Source organism: Eptatretus burgeri, chromosome 9 (assembly GCF_056783735.1).
Source record: "Eptatretus burgeri isolate ZD-2024b chromosome 9, Ebu_testis_v1, whole genome shotgun sequence".
NCBI lineage: Eukaryota > Metazoa > Chordata > Myxini > Myxiniformes > Myxinidae > Eptatretus > Eptatretus burgeri.
In genome coordinates this window covers 18106298-18123797 of record NC_140969.1, presented here as the reverse complement: position 1 = coordinate 18123797, position 17500 = coordinate 18106298, and the positions used below count along the sequence as shown (strand labels likewise).

The 17500-nt window shown below is 42.5% G+C and overlaps 1 protein-coding gene across 3 annotated transcripts in view; it reads left to right on the top strand.

The window, feature by feature from the left end:
• The window catches only part of LOC147019640 (membrane-associated guanylate kinase, WW and PDZ domain-containing protein 2-like), a 32983-nt gene that overhangs the window by 13581 nt on the left and 1902 nt on the right, over positions 1-17500 (top strand). The window contains exons 3-10 of one of the 3 annotated variants that reach the window (XM_085894202.1): positions 212-269; positions 398-465; positions 2111-2224; positions 9355-9537; positions 9877-10226; positions 13327-13543; positions 13959-13999; positions 17414-17500. The exon at positions 17414-17500 is cut by the window's right edge and continues 1902 nt beyond it. In XM_085894202.1, the coding sequence (XP_085750328.1) occupies positions 212-269; positions 398-465; positions 2111-2224; positions 9355-9537; positions 9877-10226; positions 13327-13543; positions 13959-13999; positions 17414-17500 (1118 nt within the window). Of the gene's footprint in view, positions 1-211; positions 270-397; positions 466-2110; positions 2225-9354; positions 9538-9876; positions 10227-13326; positions 13544-13955; positions 14000-17413 lie in introns of all 3 variants that reach the window. The other 2 variants (XM_085894203.1, XM_085894201.1) reach the window with 2 other exon arrangements.

Sequence of the window (17500 nt, the reverse complement as noted above, 5' to 3'; positions counted from 1 at the left end):
TATTTTAGCCACTTGCTTTGTGCCTTACTTGATGACAACCACTCTATCTGAAACTTGGGATTGTCTTAATCTGTCTCTTCTTGATATAACTTTCTGGATTTTGTTGTGCTTGTGCAATTTCTAAATGGTGATTCTTATAACTTGTGTGAAAGTGAATTCACCCGACTTCAAAGTGCATTGTTTGATGTCGTCATAGTGTCTATTTTTACAGAACTACCCTACGGTTGGGAGAAAATCGATGACCCACAATACGGTACATATTATGTGGAGTAAGTACTTTTGCAAATTTAAGTAGTTTTTTGATGTTTGTTCATGATAAGCTGTAACACATCGTTTTCGATTTTCGCAACTCATTTGTATTTTGTGCATATCCTGACCATTTGCCCATCCCTTCCAGCCACTTGAACAGGCGAACGCAGTTTGAAAATCCTGTCCTCGAAGCCAAAAAGCGAGTTCGATCAGGAGGTGAGTTTTCTTACTGGGCATCAAGGCCTGACATTTTGCTCATCCTTTTTATTCCCTCGACGTGACGAGGGAAGAAGGGTGGTAGAAAAGGAAGGGGTTTCAACCATTAGACATCCTGCTTCACCACAGCTTTAACTTGCTTTCTTCACTTGTACACCCACCGCCCGCTATTTCAAGCTGTTCGGCCTTTCACATTGTGCCTCTATCCTTTCTGACATCGCATTATGAAAATTGCTTTCCCCAGGGAATATGATGTGAAACATGAGGCACGGCCCCTTGCATTTGTCGGTATGCATCCTCGTGCCAAGCAATCTTCCGCTCCTGTAATTTGGTTTAACATCACATTAGCACGAGCCCTGTCATTAACGCTGATAACTTTGCTGTTCTCACTCCCAAATATATTTATTACCTCCGCCACCGAAGGTGAAGGAGGTTTTGTTTTTACCCCTTTCTTTCTGTTTGTTTGTTTGTTTGTCTGTGTGCAGGATATCTCATAAAGTTGTTGACGGAACTGGATGAAATTTTGTGGACAGGTTCGGTGTGTGACAGGGATGAACTGATTAGATTTTGGTGAAGATCCAGATCCGGATCCGACTACAAATTTTTTAAAGTGATTCTTCACCATCGAGAGATAGGGCTAAACCGATATATAGCACGATATCTAATCTCAAAAATTTGTGGACGGATTCGGATGAAACTTGGTGGGACAGGTTGGGTGTGTGACAAGGACAAATTGATTCAATTTTAGTGAAGATCCGAATCTGATATTTTTTCGTGATTCTTCACCATTGAGAGGGCTAAACTGATATACAGCATGATATCTCAAAAAGTTGTAGACTGATTTGCATGAAACTTGGTGGACAGGTTGTGTGGTGTGTGTGTGTGTGTGTGTGTGTGTGTGTGTGTGTGTGTGTGTGTGTGTGTGTGCGTGCGTGCGTGCGTGCGTGCGTGCGTGCGTGCGTGCGTGCGTGCGTGTGTGTGTGTGTGTGTGACAAGGCTGAATTGATTACATTTTTGGTGAAGATCAGAATCCAGATCCGGATACGATGATTTTTTTTTTAATTCTTAAAGTTATTCGGGGATGAATATAAGGCCAAAAGCGATTATATAGCATGATATTTCAAAAACGTATTGGGCCTGATATTTTCTTCTGGATCAGGCATTGCGTGGCGGAGATATGCGCTCTACCGAGTGCCCTTCTAGTTACCTTTATCGTGGTTCTGACCATGTACTTGTTTGTTTAATAACCCTCTTGGATAACATTTTGTTTTCTCTGTCATGCTGTCGTATATCCAGTTTTAAGTAAAAAAAATGTTTTTCACGAATGTTTGCCAATCTGTCTTACTTATTTATTTATTTTCCCTCTCCACCCACAATCTTCTTTTTTGTCGTATTCTTTCTCCTGAATTTCTTCTACTTTAGTTTAAAGCCCAAACTTCCACTGTTTTACCTTCAAACTTTGTGCTTCCCATTAATTATCTTCCGAATCTTCTCTGCTTTTTATATATTTTTTTGTCCCTGCTCTCAAACCAAAAATTGATTTCAGTTCATGGTCATGAGTTTTCATATTTTAAGGGTTAGGGCCAGTCAGACCTGATTATGGAGGTCCCCCCCTCCCCCCTCCCCCCATTCCTTTTCACCACAGACACCATGAATGGTTCTTTTACAGAGCCTCGCCGACCAAGTTCCCCAAACCAGAGTCAGCCCCAGCGTTCAAGGAGTACAAACGACTTGCTGCAGCAAGCTCAGTGTCCCACAGGTATGTTGCAATCCCATAAAGTGTGCCGTATGAATTATCTGGGCCCCTCAATGGGGCTAAGAGATGGAGAGGGGTATACATACATTTCAACAACCTCTTGGCCACTTTCTTAAATTTAAAATGTTGGTCAGTGTTTGTCCTACTCTAAGAGATGTTGGAAATTGATCATGGTTGTTGTCACATGTATGAGAGGAAAAGCTGAAGAAAAGTAACTCCATCTCTAACCACTGGAGAGCTTGCAACTTTTATGTGTGGGGAGCACTTTGTAAGAGTGGTCTTGAGGGAGTGATGTCTGGACATTAATAGTCTTGCTGGCTTTGTGCTGCCATCTTTAGACCTTTGGCAACAGCTCACTTTGCTCTATCATGAATGCTGAATTGTTCTGTGCTACCTGATGTTTCGAGCATTATAGAGAGCGGCTGCATGCACTGTCAGCAATAAAAACCAACACTATTATTACTGGTATTTCCATGGGAAAAACTGGTTTAGAACTTGGTCGTTCAATCGCGATAGAGTCTGTTCGATTCTCAAGCATGTGCAGTGCATGGCTGTTTGCACAAATGTACTCAAGTAGGCATTGAATTTTAAGAATCATGATATTTTTAGAATCACCCCTGTAATTTTAAACTGCAGTGATATTCCTTAGATCACCCCAAATAAACAGGGATGAAATTCGTTAAAATTGCAGCAGGAATGTCAGGTGCTTTTCACACAGATGGGAGTCTGGTTCAAAAAAAGGGATTTTCTCCCGAACAAGAATTAGGGAATAGAGCCTGTTATTGGAGGTGGGGTGGTATTTGGGATGAATCTTCCTGATGAATTTTTAAGGTTATGCAATCTTTGAAACAAAACGCCTTCATTTTTTTTTAGCCCTTCTTGAAAACATTTTAAAAAACCTTGCAGGTTATAAAACTTGTAAAAGAAATAGTGATGTGTTAAACTGCAAATTAAATTCCAAAATTTTGCCTCATCAGATCCATACTTGGTAGTCAACAAGTTTAAGTCTTGTAAAGGACGTTCATGTTGTTTGAAAACCCTATTCTTTAAGTGCAAACACTAAATGTGACATCCCTTCATGTACCTGCCTGGCCATCATTTTTAACAAGAGCATGAGAGATGGCAAAAAGAAACGGTGCTCAAGACTTCTTGTCTGTTGACCCAGATTTGGCTTACTCCTTGAACAGATTTTATACATCTGTATTTCAGCCAAAAGCCTAAGCTTAACCATCGTGTTACCTTCTGCACCAAGTAACAAGGCTAACTTCTGCACAAATGCAGAGCAAACCTAAGACTAATCCCTGCATGAATTGCAGCTCAGTAACTTTACCCATAACCCTGACAGCATTATCAGTGCCGACTCATTTGGCATCAGCACAGTAGCCAGTGCATTTGCTTAACACATTATCAGTTATTAAAGATATGAAAGAGAAATCAGATAAGTCTTGTACATGTGCTATAATGTAGTTGGTTACCTTTGGATAACAGGACAGCTTGATTGTTGTGAAATGTTCACGAAGTTCGTTTTTTTTTCTTTGCATGCACAACAGTGTCTTCTACAGAGTAGGTACTGTATAACATGCCAACCTATCCATTGAAATAGGTAAGCCAGCGGATTTAAAAATATATATATTTGTTTTTTGGATCATAAGTAAGCACATTTGAAAACAAAAATCTGTGTTAGAATTTTCCTTTTTTGTCCTTGGTTCATATTTTCTCAAAGGAGACAAACGCCACTCATTACAAAGACCATAACTCTGCCAACCAGGTATGTCGCCTTCCTCAAAACAGTTGTGGCAATGTGATCTTGCCTCTTCTTTGTCATCCATCGAGATCCCGGAGCCATTTGATTTTGATCTAACATACTGGCAGTTGCTTGCTTCTCTTGAGAGCATATTGAATCCCTGATTAATATTTGCGATATATCGACCTGATGATGTTGCTTTTAACATTGCTCTGAATGTCATCTGCATATTCCTCAGTCTCTGATGAAGAAGACGTCTTAAATTTGCAATGCATTGGTATGCTTTTTAGGTTATTTATCCAAAATAAGCTCAGAGTGCGTCCCAGTGTCCGTCTGTACTCCATTAACATTTGACTGAAACGTCTTCTCCTCTCAAACTACCTGACCCATATCGACCAAAATTGGTATGATGCATCAGGCCGGCAAGTTCTTATGGGGGTTGTGCTCCCCATCTGGATGCGCCACCGATACGAGCATAAAAGGGATGTTGCGCCCAATTATTGGTATTTTGTTCAAACTATATTCTCAGAAACCACCAGACAGATCCAGACCAAACTCGTGATGAGGCATCAGGACCATTCCCGAACCTTAAGTTGAGCTCCTCATGGCCATATCACTCCCAGAAAGGGGGCCACAGACCCTCTCCCCAAATCGCTCATTTTCACTAAAACAACATCTCCACAACTACCTGAGCGATACAGACAAAATTTGGAACAATGCATCAGGACAGTAGGGTCTCATGGGGTTGGGGTTGTGCTCCCCATCCAGATCTGCCTATTTAAAGCAGATGAAAGGGGTTTTGTGCCAAATATTGGTTTTTCATTCAAAAATCATTTTCTCAGAAACGGACAAACGGACAACAAATCTAGACCGAACTGGCTATGCAGTATCGTGACCATGCCCTAACAGCTTAAATTGTGCTCCCCCATGGCTGTATCTCCCTTGGAAAGGGGTCCATGGCCTCCCTCCCCTAATCCCTTATTCACGAAAACATATTTTCCTCACAAACTACATGACCGAGATGAGATGGGTACGATACATCAGAACAGTAATGTCTAATGGGGTTGTGCTCCCCATCTGGATCCATCACCTAGAAGAGGCTGAAAAGGGGGGTTTTGCCTCAAATTCATGTAATTTATTTTAAAATCTTCTCAGAATCTGCAGACCAAAATCTTCATCAAACATAAGGACCATGCTGTTAACTTAAGTTGTGCTCCCCATGACCATTCCACTTCAGGAAGGTGGGCCATGGCCCCTTCCCTATAATCTTTAATGTTCACCCCACTTGTTTGGGAAATGACCATCATTCCCCCTCGGTGCTGTTTTACATCTGCTTTCAAAAGCATTACATTTGCAGATAAATGATATATGCTTGCTTGCTTTGCATAAAAGACCCACGTACTGGGAATTTTTAAAGTTGTCATCTTTGGGGTCATCTACATGTTGTATAAGTGGGTGAGGAATGTGGAGTGTGGTGGTGGTGGTGGTGGTGGTGGTTGAGGAATATCGAGGGTGAGGGAAAGAAGGTTTTAGAAAAAAAAATTCCACTTTACTGTATGTATCGGTGTTTTGTAAGCATCTGCTCTGAGTCTGGGAGGTTGGCGGTTCGAACACTGGCCGAGTCGTACCAAAGCCTTCAAAAATGGTAGGTGCTGCTTCCTTACTTGAAGCTCTGCATTTATAGGATAGAGCCTGGAAGAAAAAAAAAACTTTAAAAACACCGCATAGGTTGCCATCGATGGGGAGGAGAAATTCCTTCTCCGCTGCCCCACTGAGTGTAGAGAGAAATGCGATGTCAGAAAGATGTCGCTGGCACCGAGTTCTCTGGGAAGTGACGTCACTCCACCTATCATCAGTGACTGTTGTGTGAACGTCAAGTCGGGTGTTCTCATGTATCTGTGTGCATGTGTGTAATTTGTGTCGCAGGTCCTCCTTGCATCCTGTACAAAATATTGCAATACAAATAAAGGAAACTTGCTTTGTTGTCATTGTCTTCCATCCATCCATTGGGACCATACTCTGTGCAGAGCGTTGGTGCTGCCGTAGCAGTCTCCTTGGCTATTGAGCACAATACTGGACGGATTGCCACTCGACACAGGATACGAGTAAGCGAGCACTCATTTTTGCCGACCTCAGGAGGATGGCAGGCTGAGTCAACCCCCACCTGGTATCAATTCAACAGCCCAGCAGGATTTGAACTCAGGACCCTCGGATCCCAAGCCCACCACTCTAACCATTAAGCCAACACCAGGCATGCAATTGTCTTCATTAAACAGAATCAGAGTAATATCGATTACTCTGCGTAAATGAGCTTGTCAGATTGCACTCTGTCAGGGAAGTGTGACCTCCTCAACGTATGCATTTTTCAGCCACTTGGGAATTGGGTTGAAACACTCCCAATAAAACATATCTTAAATGGCCAATTTTATGGAGGAGTTCGAAAATTGCTGAAGAATGTGCAATCTGGACTGTCCCCTAATTTAAAATTGTGCTCACCTTGAAGCAAAGAATCTGGTTAATTTCTTCTGAGACATTTGTTTTCACCCACACATCCTCAGCAGTATAACGTCGTCTACATAAGAGATGCTTGATTCACAAGGCCATCTCTATTTTTGGTTGGATTCCCGACAAATAATCCACACCTCGTGTATCACATTCTTATTTTGTTTGTCATACAATTCCATACCCCTGGGCCAATTGTCCTCAAATCTGCTGATACCCCATTACTGTTATGCGCAGTAGGTCAACGTCACAATAAAAACTTAATTCTTAATCAAATTGCTGATGAAACAAGAAATAATGCTGCTCTGGCTGATCGAGCGTCCCCTTGGGCAGAGAGAGAGAGAGAGAGAGAGAGAGAGAGAGAGAGAGAGAGAGAGAGAGAGAGAGAGAGAGAGAGAGACGGACGGACGGACGGACGGACGGACGGACGGACGGACGGACGGACGGACGGACGGACGGACGGACGGACGGACGGACGGACGGACGGACGGACGGACGGACGCCGTTTGGCTTGCTCCTGTCCCTTCCGTCTTGTGTTCGAAGGTGGATTATTTGTTCTGGAATCGAACCAATCGCATTAAAGTATTTATTTTCCGCATGCAGACTGGAAAATATACAAAGGGTCCACAGTCACCACGGAACTACCACTGAGTGTAATTAAGTAGTAGTCGCATGATCCTGTGCGACCTCAAACGAGGAAATGAGACCATTTGGCCCATCTTTGCTGTGGTGCATTCCCAGGTGAATTTGTGTTACAGCTGTAAACGTCAATGTTCTTCATGGTTTACTAAAGATTAAATTAACCCCATCTTAATTTGGTGACCCAATTTGTGTATATGTAATATGTTTACAGTCCTTTTTTTTGTTGTTGGGACGTCATAATCGTAGACAAACAGTATTACTGGTTTATTGGTTGTTTGGAATAACTGCATTTGATCGGTCAAACTGACCTGCTTTCTGAAAGCCAAATCAGTGCTGTTGCAGACGTGCAGATTCTTTACTTCTCCCCACCCTCCCCCCCGCCGCCTCCCCTATATTATGAGGCGGTGTCACCTTTGAGATGATTGGCCAGCATTGTTTACTGTGTATGGGTGAATGGCCAAGCCATAACTTTTGCAGTTTCCATCTGTTTCCTTTTCCTGAAAAACTTCCTGGTCATGTACTTGGCCTTGACTGTGGTCATTTACAGGTGGTGCCTTCTGGTAAGTTTATGCCTAGAAAGGACTGTGCTTGTACAGTCTTAGCTGCAGGGCTAAGATATATGGACAGATTTATATTTTGTCTTGTAGGATAAACGCTTTTATATACTGTAGGTCTTCTTGAAGGTACAGAAAGTTGGGCTTGATGTACTTTGTATTACTTTGGCAGTAGGCTCTCAAAGTTTTTCAGACTTGAACAACAAAGGAGCTCATAGTTTCTGATTCTCTGTAAGTACTTGTTTGCTTGAATGCTTGTTCAGTGTTGTCTGAGCCAGAAGCTGACTATTTAATTGCATTTTTGGGTGAAAATCATTTTTCCTTCCTTTCTATGGTTTTAATCCCCTTCCCCATGTGCTATGGTTTTATATGCTATGGATTGGATCCCCATATGCTATGGATCCTATGGTTTTAATCCACCAGCCTTTTAAATTGTTTGCTACCAATAACTTAGGAACTATTTTGCCACTTTCAGCTGAAATTAATGAGTCGGGTTTTGCATAGGTTGCTGAGAATTTTGGTTCTTTGGAACCATAGTTTGTGATTATCTGCTGAAATTTCGATTTCATGATTGCAAAGTCATTGCAGACAGGTCGGTGGGATTTCTTGTTGTTGTTGTTTTTAGTTATTTATTTATTTTCTGAATCCCTCCCTCTGCCTTCACCTCTGCCTCTCCGCTCCCCTTTGGCTCTGCCTCTCTGCTCCCCTTTGGCTCTGCCTCTCTGCCCCCCTTTGGCTCTGCCTCTCTGCTCCCCTTTGGCTCTGCCTCTCCACCCCCCTTTGGCTCTGCCTCTCTGCTCCCCTTTGGCTCTGCCTCTCTGCCCCCCTTTGGCTCTGCCTCTCCACCCCCCTTTGGCTCTGCCTCTCTGCCCCCCTTTGGCTCTGCCTCTCCGCTCCCCTTTGTCTCTGCCTCTCCACCCCCTTCGGCTCTGCCTCTCCACCCCCCTTCGGCTTGGCCTCTCCGCCCCCTTCGGCTCTGCCTCTCCGCCACGCTTCGCTCTGCCTCTCCACCCCCCTTCGGCTCTGCCTCTCTGCCCACCTTCGGCTCTGCCATTCCGGCCCCCTTTGCCCCTTCCTCTCCACCCACCTTCGCCCCTGTCCCTCCACACACCTTCGCCCCTGTCCCTCCACACACCTTCGCCCCTGTCCCTCCACACACCTTCGCCCCTGTCCCTCCACACACCTTCGCCCCTGTCCCTCCACACACCTTCGCCCCTGTCCCTCCACACACCTTCGCCCCTGTCCCTCCACACACCTTCGCCCCTGTCCCTCCACACACCTTCGCCCCTGTCCCTCCACACACCTTCGCCCCTGTCCCTCCACACACCTTCGCCCCTGTCCCTCCACACACCTTTGCCCCTGTCCCTCCACACACCTTCGCCCTTGTGTCCCTCCACACATACCCTCTCGATCTCCCCTCTTTTCTCTTTGTTCATTCCCTTGGTTATTGTGTCCAACTGTTGCTCCACTGTGAACTTGTTGCGTTTCTACCTTTTTGTCTTGCTCTTCCATGAGCTTTGATTTTCTGTTAGCATTAATTTTGCTATTGAGGAGAACAAAAGGAAGGAAATTTCCTTTCGTTTGTCACTCCAATTCGTCATCCTCCCCTTTGTACGAATGAAATTAAATCTCTTGCATGAACGTAGTAAAAAGTTGATTGAATCTAAATTGTTAATTGTGTGATTCTACAGAGAGGCGGTTATCTGCTTGGCCACCTGGAGAGCTAATGGGTCCCCGAGTTCACACCACTTTGTGCAAGACAACCGTGGGCTTTGGATTCACCATTGTGGGTGGGGAAAGACCCAACGAACTCCTTCAGATCAACGAGCTTGTGCCTGATGGACCGGCAGCACTTGATGGTGGTGTACAAAGAGGTATGGTCAACAATGAAAGACCCGCTCAGAATCAATGCCGGTGGTTTATTTTCACATTTTTTGAGGCTCTTTCCATGGCTCTCAAAATATCTGGTGCTTTACAAATTTATAGTAGTGGGTGTTTGCTTGATAGTTGTTTTTCTATATTTTTCTTTTTCGGTTGTCCAACAAATATTGATAGTTTCTTGAAAGCACAGATGAGAATGATCATATTTGCAAGAGGTGTGAAGCTTGAATCCTTGAGTCGATGTGCCGTTATTAACTGGGATGCATCACAAATTACAAAGGAATATTTATTTCTTGATTCTTTTTATTTATTTATTTTCTCCTTTTGTGCAGGTGATACAATTGTAGCAGTGGATGGCATGTGCGTGCTGGGACGCTCACAAGCTGATGTAGTGCGCATCTTCCAGGCCATCCCCATTGGATCTTGTGTTTCTCTTGAACTGTGCCGTGGTTATCCTTTGCCCCAAGACCCATTGGGGGGCACGTTAACAACCCCTGGAACTCCGACCAACATGGGAATCGCCAATGGCTGGAATGTTCATGATCCATTGCCACGCCCATCACGCTCAATGTCTGACATTGCAGAGGCTGGGCAGACTGACCAGTCTCAGAAGGCAGTTTCTGAATCTGAAAATTTAGTTGGCGATCGTAAGAGTGAGCTGCTGTCCATCACCGTTGTTAAGGTGCTTCTTGACCATTGCTTTGTCTTTGTGGTGTCTCCCAGTCTCTCAGACTTTCTATATTTCTCTCTTCATAAAATATCAAAATTGTTTTTTAAAAAGCTGTTGTAACGACGAAGTACTTTAGATACAGGAGGGTCCGCAAATTACCGTTCCAAATTCAAACTGTAATAAAAAATATAAAAATGAAATGGGATACAATGATGTAGTTTGCTTTATGTTTAAGAACATTTCTCAAAGTTTTATTGTCAAGATCATTTGTCATCATCAGTACACTTCGATGCAAGCATCCCTCGTCACAAATTATACGTCGAAGTGATGCTCTATCTCCTTCCAGGTTCAGTTCAGCATTCTTGCATTTATGGTCTCAATTGCAGCCCTAATCCTCTTCCTCAGATCTGTAATATTGGTGTGTCTTGTATACCATGTCCTTTATATAACCTTATAGAAAAAAATTCCAGAGGGGTTATTTTTGGCCACATAATCGAACCGTTGTGCCCAATCCATCAATCATTGAGGAAATAGCAGATCAGACTCCAATGTGGGGATGCTCCATACTTTAGGTGAATAACTTCTGGTTAGAGGTCGGCTAATTGCAGGAGTGCAAAATTCTCAAACACATCCAGGTAATTGTTGGACTTGATGGTGGTTTCAGCAAATATGAATGGCCTAATGACCCGGTCATGCATTAGGCCAAACCACACATTAACCTCTTTGGCTATCGCACTCAAGTTCTCAGACTTCCTGGGGAGGCTCGTCGCCCCAAATCCTGACATGTCTGTTGTCCTTCACCAAAACGTGGAACATTTATTCATTTGAGAAGAGCAAAAGTCGTAGGAATACGCCATCCTCGTTTAAGCATTCCAAAATTCCCGTGCAACCACCATGCTTCGGGTGCTATCGTCCGGCTTGAATGCCTGCACCAGCTGAACCCTGTATAGTACGTGTACAGCTGCAATCGCGTGTGCAGCGCTTTGTGTTCCATTGAGCGAGGAATCTGCAGCTCCCTGGTGACAGTTTGAATGGACTTATGGAGACTGCTCAAATGACTCAGGAACATGTTCAACATCCTCACCACTTGTGCTTGACTGGCCTGCCCCCTTCTTCTGCAGCATGCTAACAGTCTCCGTAAACTTTTTGTGTCACTCACGAATCGTTTTTCTCGATGACCTTCCATAGATCGGCCTGAAGCTTCGTTGAACTTGTGTAACTGATTTGGTCTCTATAAACCAGGAAGCACACTGCTTTTTCTTGTGGGGACGCCATTTGCAGTAAATGTGACGTCATGTGTCACAGGAGACACCTTAGAAGAAAAAATAGTCAATAAGACTTTGAGAAATGTTCTTTTACTTGCAGCAAACCGCATCATTACATGCCACTTCATTACTTCTGCTACCGAAGATGGATGAAGGTTGTTTTCATCCTTGTCTGTCTGTCTGTCTGTCTGTTTGTGAACAAAATATCTCAAAAAAGTTGTGGACGAATTGAGATGAAATTTGGTGCAGAGCTTTGATATGTGACAAGGACGAAATGGCTAGATTTTGGTGAGGATCTGAATCCGGATCAAGATCCGAGAATTTTTTTAAAGTGATTCTTCACCATTGACTAGTGATCGGGCTAAAATGATATATAGGACGATATCTCAGAAAGTTGTGAACGGATTTGGAAGAAACTTGGTGGGCTAGTTGGGTATGTAACGAGGAAGAGTTTATTTGATTTTGGTGAAGATCCGAATCCGGATCTGATAATTTTTTGAAGTCATTCTTCACTATTGAGCGATTGGGCTAAAACGATATACAGTCGACCACAATATCTCAAAAAGTTATGGATGAATTCAGGCGAAATCTGGTGGATGAGTTGGTTCCATTCATCCATCCATTGGGACCATACTCTGTGCAGAGCGTTGGTGCTGCCGAAGCAGTCTCCTTGGCTATTGGGCACAATCCTGGACTGGTTGCCACTCCGACACAGGATACCAGCATGTTGGCAATCATTTTGCCAACCTCGGAAGGATGACAGGCAGAGTCAACCCCACCTGGTATTAATTCAACAGCCCAGGGGGATTTGAACTCAGGATCCTAGGATCCCAAGCCCACCACCCTAACCTAACCATGAGTTGGTTAGGCGACGAGAACAAGCCTATTAAATTTGAGTTCAGGTCTGAATCCAGATCTGGCCTATCAATGGGATACAAAACGTAAAGTCATCAGCCTGGCAGAGGTATGTGCTCTACCGAGTACCCTTATAGTTTTTGTTTTTATGCCTCTGCTGACGAAGTCGCTGAGGGCATTATGTTTTTGGGTTGTCTGTCCATCCATGATAGGTTTTTGTTGCTGCGATAACTTAAGAAAGGCTAAAGGGATCGAAGTCAAACTTGGTACAGTATGTATAATGATGCCAAAATGAACTGATTCGATTTTGGCATCGAGGTCAAAGGTCATGTCAGGTAAAAATGTGATACTTGAGAGCAGCTGAAGGGATTTAAATCTAACTTGCTACAAGTATGTATAATATATATATATATATATATATATATATATATATATATATATATATATATATATAATAATCTGGGCGGAGGCATATTGGTTGACTCTGTGACGTTGAAGAGTGCCGTTCAATTTTTCATTAGTTTGAATTTGGAACGGTAATTTGTGGACACCATGTACAGTATAACTTCCTCATTCATGCACTCAATCCTCGAGTGTAAAATTGTGGGTTAATATATCATTTTACTGTCTTTTTTTTTGGAGCGATCGGCCGCTTTGGATGCTATTCGCCATCTTACTCGGGGTGCAGCAATGATCCCCTGATTGTTGTGAGATAGTTCCAGTTTGTCTGGAGGTTTTTTATGTTTTTTGAGCATCTTTTCCAGTTCATCTTCATGCATGCAACACTTGAATGGAAATGTCCCATGTTTAATGCTTTTAAACATTTGTGCTTTCAGCATTTGTCAAACTATCATTGTGTGATAGCATTGGCTAGGTACTGTATATACATTCTATCATGCTCCCCACCAAAATAAATTGAGCAACTCATGGCCACAAATTAATTGCATGAACCTGCACCTTTTTTTCTTTGCTTATCCTTGCTTTCTTTTCAGGGATTGTCAGGATTCGGATTTACAGTTGCTGACAGTGCCGAAGGTCAACGTATTAAACATATCCTTGATGCGAGTCGAGGCTATGCCCTGCACGAGGATGACTTGATAGTTGAAGTTGCTGGACGTTCAGTCCGTGGCTGGAGCCACCTACCCCTTGTACAGTTACTTAAGGACTGGCCAGCTGGTGTTGCGTTGGAGTTGCATGTGCAGAGACAAGGTATTGTTGCATGCCATTAATTCCTCTACACAACAAATGATTGCATGTTTTCATTTTCTCCTCTTTCGTGTTGCATGCAATGGGCTATCTATTTATTTGAAAAGCATTTCAAAATAACTAAGGAAGCATTTTCAACAGTATGGGTTGTGGAACCAGAAATATATTTTTATGGCCTTATGACCTTTAAAAAAATTTTTATTTTGGTTAACAGAACTCCTAACAATATTACAGCTCGGTTTTGATGGAACATGAACAACTGTAAAATCACATTGTACCTTGTGTTTTTTGAGATTACTTGTGTACCATTTCTTGACCACTTGCAAATGAGATGTATTAAGTGGCATTCCAAGTTGAAATTATGAAATGTTTAAGATGAACCAAATATGCATATTGACCCCCCCCCTTCCTGCAGCAGTTTACACTAATGATGGACCAACTGATAAAAACGGACAGCAGGTAAGCTGCGGAGCCATTTCTCAATGACGTGTGTGTGTGTGTGTGTGGGTTTGCGAATGGACAGTTCAACAAACACGAGTTTGTTGTGGACTGCTGTTAATTTGAGATGCGTTGTGTACTTGCGTGCATCTGTTGTTATCTGTCTCCATCCTTGCATTTTATATTGTTATTTTTATCTCTTCCACTTGATGTTTATTTCCTTGTTTGTAAATCCCATCATCCCTACCTATGTTCTTTGTCATCAGAGTTAGGTCAATAAGTTTATTTTAAGATGAGATCTGTCCTTTGTGTATCTTGCAAGGGCTCCCTGCTGAATCTGTACCCTTGTGAGACTATAGTTGTACTGTGATAGTCATTTACTATTGTTGTTCCATTTATTATTTTTATTTACATAATTAAAACCTTGTTAATAAATCCTTAAATCTGCTGTACACGAGCTGACACAACAAGACCGTCTGTGACAGTTTAGTCTGTTAAAAGTTTTTGATGAGCATATAATGTGCAGCAGTTGACGACCGTCATCAACAAGGTTTTCAAGAACGTTGGTTATCGTCATAAAAGTTGGATATGTTCCACTTTTATTTTGAGTCATTGACAACACTTCTGCATTGTTGTTTAGTGCACGGCGGTCTATGACGATCGCCGATGCGGCGCAATGTTTGACCAATTAAACTTCATCTTTCTTCCGGCCATAGCGTTCCATGGACTGACATGCTCCACTAGCTCATTAATGAGTGTTGGATGCAAACTCTGGAAATTAGCACAAGAGCGGTCATCTTTTGCAGCAAGTTCCACTAGCAAGTTGTTGAACACTCCCAGAGCCGGCCTTCTCTCCACCCAGGGCTTTACCCACAGCCACTTCTTTCTCCTGGGTCAGATGTCGGCGACGTACCAGCCCTGTTGCCAAAGCAGCAGTGCTCAGAGCTTTCACCTTTCTCATTCTCTCGTTGCATTTCATCTTCATTGCCATTTTGTTTGCTGACAACAGTGTCATTGACAGTTACGTAGCATGTGGCAGTCTACGACAAAATTAATTTGTATGAGGTTCGTCGCCAACAGTCTTGTTGTATTGTCGGTGAGTGTGTGGCAGGCTTTAGAGTGAAGACATCTCCTTTTCCTGCCATCGGAATGTTTGGAACAATCAGGAGCTTATTAGCTGTGTTTTCTACCTTCCCACACTTGGTTTTAAAATCAAATCTCTGTTCGGTTATTCGGCGCCCACGCCCCACATGTACGAAGTCAACTGCTCCCATGCCACAGTAAACACAAGATGTGCCAGACCTCCGTTAATTGATTTTCTGATGCTAAAAAGAAATTCTCTTCCTTTAAGGATGGTTTTATTTGAATGTTAATTTAAATTTGAAACTTGGTTCTTTAATTTATTGTGAGCATTATACAGCTCATTTGTGCGGTGGAATATTGTCATGGCTGTTTCTGTCCATCCATATGTTAAGTTGTTTTTCTGGCCCATATCTCAGTAAGTAATTGAGGCAAATTTTTGCTTCGTAGGGTAATACCCAAAACATCAGTTTCACATTGTTTCTCATGGCGGTAAACTTGTTTGGAATAGTCTGACTTGTGTAGGCGTGCCTTCTACCAGTTTTTTGCGCTTCGGACATCTGTCTGGCTATGTCGGTCCCTCTGTCGACCTTTTTGTTTCCAGGCCATGTAAACGAGGCAGGTCGATCTGATATGCTCTCTGTTGTATTATATGTAAACGTGCCTTTTTGAGATATTGCGAAAATACACTTTTACAGTATTTGTCTGACCTCAGGACATATATTATGCCTCACCTTAAAAAAAACGTGTCCCAGACCCCATTTTTCCCTTATCTATGAAATTAGCTCGTGTTTTAGATTGTGTGCATTTTTGAGGCATTTATATTTTCGATCCTGGAGTGTGATGCTTCACCCTGGTTATGGTGCCTTCACCCATGTATGCTATTCTAAACCAATGTTTCATTCGCTGTTCAACTAACCCAACCCATTTTTTTTTGGGTTATTGTCTCCTCCCCTCCACTTTTCCTGTTTATTCATTTCCTTTGTTCCCTTTTTACCCACTGTCACTTTTGTCTTCCATGAGCCTTAATCTTGTGTTGAAAAAAAAAAGTTGCTTAGTTTTCTGGTTCCCTCAATTTTTTTTCTATTTTTAGTCTCGGATATAATATTTCTTCAAGATCTTATATAATACTCAGAAGTTGGGAATTGTTAAATTGGACATGTGTTGATGGATGAAGGCCGACAATGCCAATTTAATGTGCTGTTTGCTTTGCTCATATGATACTTGCATGTGCCTCCATATTAATGCATTAAACATTAATGATCATTTGATTATGATTTATGAACTTCAATTTATTTTCTTGCATTTATGTGGGGTAGGGGGTGTTAAGGTTAACAGGCTTTTCCCTTCAGTTTTTTCCCTCTCAACATGAAACGAAACACTAAAAATGTTAGTCCTTTTTCTTCTTTTTTTGCAGTTTCCAGGTAGTCGCACATTTTTCCCTATTGGTGGGTGATTTTTTGTTGTTGTTGTTGTTGTTGTAGATGAAGTCGAGGCTCATGGAAGAGCTAGAAGACAGAACTTAACATAAGAAAAACTAGAACGGCCCTCAGTAGAGCGCATACCTCCGCCAGGCTGAACAGTTTACATGTTGTATTCCACTGATAGGCCGGATCTGGATCCAGATCTGATCCACAATCTAATCGGCTTGTTCTTATCACGAACCCAACTCCTCCACCGAGTTTTGTCATAATCCATCCACAACTTTTTAAAATATCAGGCTATATATCGTTCTCAGCCCTATCTCTCAATGGTGAAAAATCACTTGAAAATTAAAAAAAATTCTCGTATTCAGATCTGGATCCGGATCTTCACCAAAATCAAATCGATTCATCCTTATTATCCACCCAACCTGTCCACAAAGTTTCGTCTGAATTTGTCTATAACATTTTGAGATTTCCTACTCACAGACAGACAGACAGACAGACAGACAGACAGACGGGTGAAAGCATAACCACCGTCTGCCTTCGGTGGTAGAGGTAATAACATAGTAGAAAGGGGAGAACCACACATCAACAGCCAGGTATACAACAGAAGGGCACTTGGAAGAAGAATGGGCATGGGAAGGAATAAGGCCAAGGGGGGGGTGAGGGGGGGAGAGGTTGAATAAGCTCGATACAAGCCCAAACACATCAAGAATACAAAAGCTGATGCTGTTGGAATAGAGGTTATGTTGTGGCTCTGAAAAGTATTTTCCCCTTGTGTTAGTGAAGTTACTCCACACATTTGGAAGTTAAAGCTCCAGATTTGTGTGAATTGCATAAGGAAGGCAAATGTAACATTGGTTATAATTAATCAATCATCTGTGTTATATAATTACGTTTTTATATTTTTCCTTTGCTATCTGGATTATAGGTTACTGTACGTCGAAACAACTGGGAACATAGCCGTAAGGAAGCTACAATGCCCAGGGTAGCCCCCAAAAGTCGTGTTTTTGGACCA